Source organism: Neopelma chrysocephalum, unplaced genomic scaffold, assembly GCF_003984885.1.
Source record: "Neopelma chrysocephalum unplaced genomic scaffold, ASM398488v2 Primary Assembly neopelma1_360, whole genome shotgun sequence".
In the NCBI taxonomy this organism is placed as follows: domain Eukaryota; kingdom Metazoa; phylum Chordata; class Aves; order Passeriformes; family Pipridae; genus Neopelma; species Neopelma chrysocephalum.
Window position 1 is genome coordinate 222286 of NW_020898024.1, and position 9160 is coordinate 231445.

The 9160-nt window shown below is 58.0% G+C and overlaps 1 protein-coding gene across 1 annotated transcript; it reads right to left on the reverse strand.

Annotated features, from left to right (window-relative positions):
• Positions 1-5801: 5801 nt before the first annotated feature.
• TMEM200B (transmembrane protein 200B) lies at positions 5802-8057 on the reverse strand. The gene has a single exon (XM_027705858.1). The coding sequence runs from the start codon at positions 7893-7895 to the stop codon at positions 6594-6596; it is 1302 nt and encodes a 433-aa protein (XP_027561659.1). The 5' UTR covers positions 7896-8057; the 3' UTR covers positions 5802-6593.
• Positions 8058-9160: the final 1103 nt, after the last annotated feature.

The following is a 9160-nucleotide window of genomic DNA, read 5'->3' on the forward strand; positions in this document are numbered from 1 at the left end:
ATAATTTAGTTGAGAAGATGAAGGAGCTTTGTAAAATTTTTTTAAGGCAATTGTGAATTGTCTAGGGTAGGCATTTACACTCTTCTTTATAAAAATAGTAACTTTTAAAGTTGGCAAATCTTTCTAGATCAACTAGTGATGGGAGCTGTTATTTTGGATTTTCATAGTGAATCAAAGGGAAAGTTGCTGTAGCGTTTAGACAGACCTAAGTGTTCAGTATTGCTTCTTGTATTGAATTTTTCAATAAATTTTCAAACAAAACTCTCTCCCTGGCCCTGAAGCCTTTCTTCCTTCTTCTCACCCTCCTCCACATCTTTCTCCCCAACCTGGCTTCGTGGTAATTTGGTTTTTCCAGCCTAAACCAGACCCATTGCCCCCCCAAATGCAGCTATGGCTCTCCCAGCCCTGTGCCAGGCTCCACCACCAGCATTCTCCTGGGCTCTTGGTGCCTTCAGACCCTTCAAACAGCTCCCAGTGGGGCCACGTGCAAGACCAAAGCCCCTCCAAAAGGGCCAAAAGGGATTCCCAGAGTTTTCCCTAAAGCAGCATCACTTGATATAAAAGCTCCCTTTGCAGCTATGGAATTCACCCAGGTGAGGTAAAAGGGATCCCCAGAGTCCAAGTTTTTCCTAAAGCAGCATCACTTGATAAAAAACCCCTCCTTTTTGAGATCCAGAATTCACCCAGGTGAGGTTGGTGCTCAGCAGCTGCTGCCCAGCCCGAGGGCACATGACTGAACTGGAGCAGGGAGGAAATGTCACATCCATCTATTTTTTTGGTCCCATCTCATTTTTTTTTCTGGCTGCAGCAGCTTGAGGAGGGACAGAAACACGGAGCAAAAAGCTGACAGGGCATCTTGGCCACCAGCCTCACAGAGAACAAAAGCCAGCTGGCCCAGTTATGGCTGCTGGAGATTGGGAACTGGCTGGGAAGAGCAGCCCTGGGGCTGCTGTGGTACCACCCCCCGTGCCTCAGTTTCCCCAAGAGGCAGAAAGGGAAGGGGGACATGGCCCATGGCAGATACTAAAAGCCCCACGAATTCCCATAGCTCTGGACACAGCCATCACCTCTCCCACCCTGCCCCGGGCCTGTTTGCTTCCAAGCCTCTCCAAGTGTTAAATCTGAACATGCTGTAAAGCCAAACTTACAAAGGAGCCCCAGAAACCGACCCTGGAGAGTTGGGAATGTGCCACCACTGGAGCTGCTTTCCCGTAACGTGTCAAGGTCAGGATTTACTCCCATAATTTACTCCCAGCTCTGCAGCAGAGCTGAGTGTGTCACATTATCTCCCTGGGCCAGCACGGGCTGTGGCTCCTGCCCTGTCCAACCCCATCAGGGTCGTGCCAAAACCAGCCCTGTCTCGGGGAGCTGGGGCTTGTGGAGCTCCCAGTGCCTCCAGACAGTGCACTGGTGTGATGTGACAGCCAGGCACAGACCACAGCCCCCAGACCAGCGTGTCTGGGGTAAAACAACCAAGAAATGGCTTCATCCCTCTGCTCAGCTGTGCTTTGGGGTGTCAGTCTCCTGCTCAGCAGCCAAGGCATCAGCTGTGTCCCCACCTTAACATTGCCCACGGAGGAGCTCCAAGCTGATCCCAGTCCATCCCACAGCTCCCAGCTCCCGTGGCAATATGGGAGTGTGTCCTGAAAGAACATCATCAGCCCTGGGATCCTCGTGGTGAGGAGACACTGGGCTAACAATGGTTCCCAAGGGGCTCCAGCCCATCCCTGTCACGGACACCCTGCAGGGACATCGGTGGGACCTGCTCCCACACGGCCCATCCACCCAAGACACGACAGTTTGCTGGGCAGGAGCGTTGCCATCACCAGTGAAGGGACACCCCCAGCACAGGGCACACTGCAGCCCCACCCAAAATTCCCAGGGCAACTGTGTCCTCAGCTCATTTTCCCGGGGGACAAGCACAGGGACAGCAAACACCCACCACGACCCTTTGCTCAGCCACCGAGCCCTGGGGCTGTCAGCCAGGAGACCACCACACCTGGAAAGGCTTTTCCTTAAAGCTCCCCTGTTCCAGCCCCTCGGGGTGGGTGTCCCAAGCCCATGGTTACCCCCCTGACAGCCAGAGCAGGGTGTATGTGTGTGTGGGGTAACTTTGCTGTGGCATTTTGCCTGGCTACAAGCAAGGGAAAATATTAGACAAACAAACACCATGGCAATGCAGATGCAAATAAATAAAACCCCAAAGCCCAAGCCCTTGTCCCGGCCCCGTAGGAGGCAGCAGCAGCTCCCCACAGCTCCCAGGGGGCCCAGTCCCAGCTCCTGGGTGGCCCCACGCCAGCTCCAGCCCCCAGATCCCACACCAAAGGCAATGCCTCCCTCTTGGAGGTCCCATCCTTTGGGAAGGAGCCACAAAAGCTCATCACCCATCCCTGGTCCTTCCTCATGTCTCCATCCCGGAGGAGCAGCCGTCGCACCGGGAGGAGAAAGTTCCCATTCAAACTCCAGCTTGTTCCAGCTCTCGGCTATTTTTGGGTTGTTCCTCCCGTTTCAGGGGCTCAGCAGCCACTTGTGTTCCCAGGGGGTCAGTGCAGTGCCCTCAGGGCTCCAGGGGGAATTGCAGCAGTGGGGTGACTCCATCACTTCCAGCTGGGAGAGCCCAGGGGGACTCAGAATCTGGGATAAACAAGGTTGAAAGGGAGGAATTACATTTACAATGGGCCAGGTTGGATACACTGAGCCCAGCCCTGAACTGGGGAAACTGAGGCACGAGGGAAAAGTCAAAGCCAGAGGCAAGGAGTGACCTCTCATCCCACAGCATTGGGTTCATTCCTGCTCCATCCCCAACCCCCCAAGAAAGCACCACTGCAGGACACCTGCAAGTCTGTGGGCATCCCTTCCTTTTCCTTTCCCTTTCCTTTCCTTCCCCCTTTTCGCCCCCAGTAGTTCAATATGGACTCCAAGACAAAGCCCCGGAGATTTGGGCTCCAGCTCCTGCCACGCAATGACTGACAGCACTGGGGGGACTCTGGCTTTGGAGCTCGGCTCACCCCATCCCGCCTGGACCAGCCCCAGGGGCATCATCCCACATTTCTCAGCCCATTTCTGCAGCAGGAGAAACGTGTAGCTCCTGGGGTGCCAGTGAACCTGTGCAGGACACCCCCACACCCACAGAAAATAAAGAAAAACCAAAATTAAGCAACTACCCCCAAACCCACCCCAGCTCCATCCTCATCCCGGCTCCCTCGGATACCGGGAAGCGCCAGGATGGTGCCCTCGGCTCAGTGCTGGCTCATCAAGGCAGAGAGGCGTTTGGTATCACATTATTGCCTTGGTTTTTTTTTTTAAACAAAGCAACAAAAAGCAGCACCCTGTGTACTCTGCCAAAAGGTCATAGAGGTTTTCAGCTCCCCACACCCACCAGGGTCATCTTTAAGCAGGAGGGGCTGCACCGTCACCCCGCACAGGTCACACTGTCCCCGACACTTCATCTTCCCAACACCTCGGCAGATTTACGGCCGGCACTGCTCACCCCAAATAACGCCGCAGCCTCGGCGTTCCCCGGCGGTACTGCAAGTGCAGAGCCAGGAGCAGAGCCCCCGCATTCCCACGGACCTTAAATCTTAAGGAAGGAGCCCTCGACCGAGCAGACTCGTGGCTGTGACCCCGAGAGGAGGAGGAGGGAGGGCAGGAAGGGCTGCAAACCAGCCCGAGGGCTGAGCAGCATCAGGTGTGGGATGGGAGCTGATCGTCCCCGGCTGTGGCTGATTTAGTGTGCCCGTGGCTGTTGTGCTCCAGGGTTTGGGTCTGGATCCTTTGCTATTTGGAGCTGACTTTTTTTGGCACGGTCCTTCTTTCTCCATCCCCCCCTTTTTGCCCCTTTGCAGGACGTTTCTCGGGCTGGGTCCGACCCTGCCCCATTGGAGCTGCACAGTCCTTGGCCCCAGCTCCTTGTAGAGCTGTTTGAGAGACTTGGGGGAGTGTTAATAACCCCCACTGCAACCTGCAGCCCCTCCCTGGGGAATGGAGGTGTCCCAGCAGCACTACTGGGGTGTCCCTGGGCTTGGGAGACCCTCTTACAGCCCCCAGTGGGGTCTGTACCCTCCCAGGGCACCTGTCCCACACACAGTCTATGGCAGTGGTTTCCCCCAAACCCATTTTCCACATTTTACCCCATAGCCATGCACCAGCCCTTTGAGGTGGGGGGTAACTGCAATTAGTAGGGTCTCTGGCCGCTCCAGTGTCCATCCTCTGGCCCAAGGGACCCCGGGGTTAGTCCTGGCCAGGCTGGATGTGTTGGTATTTGGGATAACCCCCTGATTTTCTTTGCTGGTGTTTCTGGTAAAATCCCTCTTCTATTGGCAGGAATCTCCTCCTACAGTGGGCACATCCTGGGATGGGATATTCCAGTGGGTGAGAACAGCTGGATATTAATCCATAGTGTATCCAGCCCGTTCCTGGGCAGGACAGACCACCCAGCATTGCCCTTCACAGGCTGCACAGTGAGAGATCTTCCAGGCTTCCAGGATGGTTTCACTTCCCACCTCTGCAGCCAAGCAGGGTCAGCCAAGGGATCCATCCAGGGGGGATATTTCTATTTTCTCTTTTAATTTCTTTTCTAACCCAGCCCCATCCCTGCCCAGTTTATTCCCAGCACGCAGTGGGAACAGCATCCACAGCATCCATCCTCTGAATCCAGCACTGTTAAAATCCCTCAGATTCTCTGGAAACGGTGTCCACAGCCAGAGCTGAAGGTGAGGGATGCACAGATGATGCTCTCCCTGGAGAAGGCACGGGTCATCTCACCCTGCCAGATTAATTAATCAAGCAGCTTTACATTTTGAAACAATCCCAGCGTGGCTCAGAAGTGCCTCCCTGGAGGATGCTGCTGAGCTGGGCAGGAGGAGGATGGGGCAGGAGGAGGATGCTGGAGTGGGCACGTGGTCCAGGCAGGTTCCCCTGTGATCCAGCCACTTCCCACAGTCAAGCTGAGCCCCAGCCAAAAAACGAAGGGAAAAAATGAAAACAAAACCCCCCAGTAGCTCCTGGTGCAGCTCCTTGTGGTGCTTCAGGCTCCAATTTCTTGCTGCTGGTTCCTGAATCGTGGCCCAGGGCCCGGCCTGAGCTCTGGCTGCAGCTGGTTGAGCCCAAATAAAAAGTTATTTTCGGACAAAAACAACCTCCTGGCCCTTCCCCTGGGATGCTGCTCCAGGGCAGACCCCGCCGGTGACTTTTTCTTGTTGCTGTTTGTTGCACTGAACCAGTGCCTAAATAACGTTGAGATTAAGCAGCCAAATAAATAGCTGAGCTGTGGGCTGGTATCGCTCCCAGCAAATCCTTCGGGATGCAACCGGCCCCAAACCGCAGCCGTCGGCCCCGTCTCTGTCCCCTGCTCAGGGGGATGCTGCTTCTGACCTCCTTGTGAGGGAAACAGAGACAGTTCTTCCTTGTAAAGCAGGAAAAAACCCTGCTGTGGGGGGTTGCTTTTTGAGAAAAGAGGGGGTTTTGCCAGAAAAGGCAATTCCCCAGCCGTTCTGCTGGGATGTTTTGGCCTGGAGAAGGATGTTGACTCCGAAGTTTGCAAGGTCTGATGCTCTGTGCTCACTTCAGGCCAGAAAGAGGCAGAAGCAGAGACAGGAATAAAAAAATCCCAAACATTTCATGCAGATAAAACGTATTTCAGCCATCCAGAGCTGGAGGGAGCAGAACAGGATGGGATGAACCCCCTGCTCCCACCTCTCCGGCCTCATCCTGTGCAGCTCCTGTTCTGCATCCAAAGGGCACCAAATAACATGACAGCGTCAAAGAGGACCTGGCAAAACCAGCACTGACGCTCACCCACCTCACTGCCCCTTCACATCCCTCCTCCTGCACCCTTCATCCCACCAAAAACCAGCACAAATAAACCTGGATCCACAGACAGGCTCTGGGAATTGCCACGATCTGGGGGGGCAGCAGCACCTCGCTCACCGCCTGCAGCTCCCTGGGCATCCCTTTTGCATCCCTCCTCTCCAGAAAAAAACCCCCAAACCTTGAACTTATCACCTCATCCTGCAAATATTCAGCAGCTGGTTATGCAGCATCCCTTCTCCAGCACAGCCTGGGTGGGGGCACAAGGTCTTGGAGACCCTCTGGACTGGCTGCTGCTGGCGCTGCCCACCCTGAGGATCCCTTGGGAACAGGAGGAGGCGAGGCAGGACCAAGTGGCATCCAGGTAATATTTAATAGCCCTGTCGGGCTTACGTGCTCTGGGCAAGCAAATTTTCTGGTGGGCTGAGACTGGACAAGGGGCCACTACCCCCCAGAACATCCCCCCACCCCAACCCCACTGAAATAAAGTGCTGCAGGGGCTGGTGAGGCTTCACCTGCCCCCACATCCCCATCCCACAGTTTGCTGGGTCTCAAAGTGGGGGGGTCCTCCAGAAAAGCCACCAGGAGAAGGGCTTGTAAGGCCAAGGGCATCCACTGGGAAGGACATCCCACCCCAGGCGAGTCCTCCCCCAGGAGCAGCGCGTCAGGACCTTCCTCTTGGCATCTGCTTAAAAATGAACCCCTCCTGGAGAGGGGCTTTCGGGGCCGCTGGTGGGTTCTGGGGGCCAGGATGAGGGACCGTGATGTCGCCGCCCCCAGGGATGTCACACCTGCGTGCCCTGCTCCGTGCCCACCACCCAGGAGCTGGGCCGGGGCTCTGCCCGGCTCGGGGGCTCGCTGGGCTCCAGCAGCTGGTCCGAGGACTCGCCAGTACTTTCCAGTTTGGCGTAGCCCACCAGGCTGACGTGGTCCAGCCGGGGCCAGCTCCGGTTCTTACGGTCCTTCATGGGGGCCACCAGCAGCACCCCCGGCCGGCCGAGGTCCAGGGATTTGGAGTGTCCCGGGGTGTGGAGCTGCGCATCGGGGCTGAGATCTGCTGCCACCAGCTCCGCACCGGGGCACCCGCCATCCATGTCGATGACGGTGTGACCACCACCACCACCACCACCACCACCACAATCCTGGCCACAGGGTGTGACGCTGTCGCCGGCGGAGAGCGGGGCCTGGGAGGGCCGTGGCGTTTCGGGGGGATGCTCAGCAGGGCCCACCCTCCCGCCAGCCCCCCGCGCCGCCGCGTCCAGCAGGCAGTTGTTGAGCTTGATGACGGGCAGTGCCAGGGCGCCCACGGCCGAGCAGAGCAGGGACTCGGCCCCGGCGCGGCGCGGGAGGCCCAGGTTGGCCTCGGCGGAGGCGCCGGAGCGGAGGCTGTGCAGGGAGGCCGCGGGGGATCCCGCCGGGTGCCGCAGGAACTCTGCCATGGCCTGGAGCCGGTTGGGGCCGTAGCAGTCGGACCACTTGCTGCCGGGGCTGGGGCAGGGCTGGCAGGAGAGGTCCACCTGGTAACAGCCCTCCACGCACTCGGCGTTGGCCTTGGGGCCGTCCCCGTGCTGGCAGTGCCCGTCCTCGGGGCCGGCGCCCTCGGGGAGCCCCCCGGCCATGCCATAGAGCCCCTTCTGCATCAGCCGGCGCGTCTCCATGTCCCTGTTCTCGTAGAGCATCGTGTTGGCGCAGATGAAGATGAAGAGCCCGATGCCCATGATGACGGGGCCGATCAGCTTCAGCTTCTCGCTGTGGGGCCCGTGGCGCGCGGTCGCCACCTCCCTCCTCGTCTCCCCGGCCACACTGGCGTTGCCCGCGCCGGCCCCGGCGCCGCCGTGCCCCCGGTGGGGCCAGTAGCCCACCACGGCGATGGTCATGCCCACCAGGACCACCGAGATGCCCACCATGACGAAGGCTCCGGCCGGCGAGCGCATGCGGAGCTGCCCCTTCACCGGGCTCTCCGGGGGGGATTTGTGCCGCAGGCGGCGGCCCCGGCGCCGCGAGGGCACGGGGGGCACCGGAGCCTTGGGACCCCCCAGCTCCGGCTCCCGCATGGGCCCGTTGGTCTCCGTGCTCTCCACGGTCATCGTCTCGTCCGGCTCAGCCGCTGTTCCTGCGGGGTGGGAGGAGGAGAAGGTGAGGAGGTGTCACTGAGGGTCCGTGTGCCTGGAATGCTGGGAGTATGGGAATGGCAGCAGCATGGAGAACACGGAGACACTGGGAATGTGAGGGTGCTGGGAGCACAAGTGGGCACAGGGACGCAAGGAGCATGGGAACCACAGGGACACTGGGAGCATGGGGATGCTGGGAATATGGGGAACACGGGGAACAGGGACACTGGGAGTGTGGGGGTACTGGGGACATGGAATGGCACAGGGACACCGGGAGCATGGGGATGCTGGGAACATGGGGGACACAGGGATACCAGGAGCAAGGGATGCTGGGAACATGGGGGACACAGGGATACCAGGAGAAGGGGATGCCAGGAGCACAAGGGACACCGAGCCCACAGGTTACACCATGTCAGGGAGCAGCAGCTTTGCTCTCCCCCTTTGCTCCCCATTTTCCTCAAGTCAGTTCTCTCTCCCCACTCAGGAGCTGTGAAGGGCTGAGGAGTCCTCTCCAATGGTGCTCCCAAAGCCCCCAGACTCATCCCTCTAAACCCCTGGGCCGTGCAGAGAGCGAGGACAGCGGGGACCCCACTGTGCCACATCTGGCACAGAACCATCGCTGGCATCGGGGCCCAAGGGACCTGTCCCGGGTCATCCAGTCCTGCAACACCTGCAGAAGGTGCCACCGCCCAGTTTCCCAGAACAGGAGTGAGGGAAGGGGCTGTTTGTTCATCCCATCAGCCCTGAGCCACTCATCAGACCACAGGACCCTCCAACACAGCACACACAGGGAATTTAAGACAAAAGAGGTATTTTTCCAAATTTACTGTTGTCTCCTATTTCCCTCACCCACTCAGTGCATCCCCAGGGTCCTGCCCTTGCACACATCAACATAAAGCTCCACATCCAGGGATTTACAGGGATTTACAGTGTTTCATTTTGTCCAGCACCTTCTTTCCTAGAGGAGCAAAAAGGTGTGGAAGCTGCTGCCCAAAGCAGCTGGTGCCCAGCCCAGCAGGAAGTGTCAGCTGGGCACGGGATAAGTGGTGCCCCACGACACTGGGAAGCCAAAAACATGCCTTGAACATGTCCCAGACCAAAAACATCTTTAAAAAAATATTAATAACCTCATGGTGACAGGAATCCGTGTCACTCATGCTGTGAGCACTGGCACTGGGGCTGGGGTAGGATGGAGTGTCTGAGCCCAATCCCGTGTCTCCTGGCACTGCCAGCATGGGAAT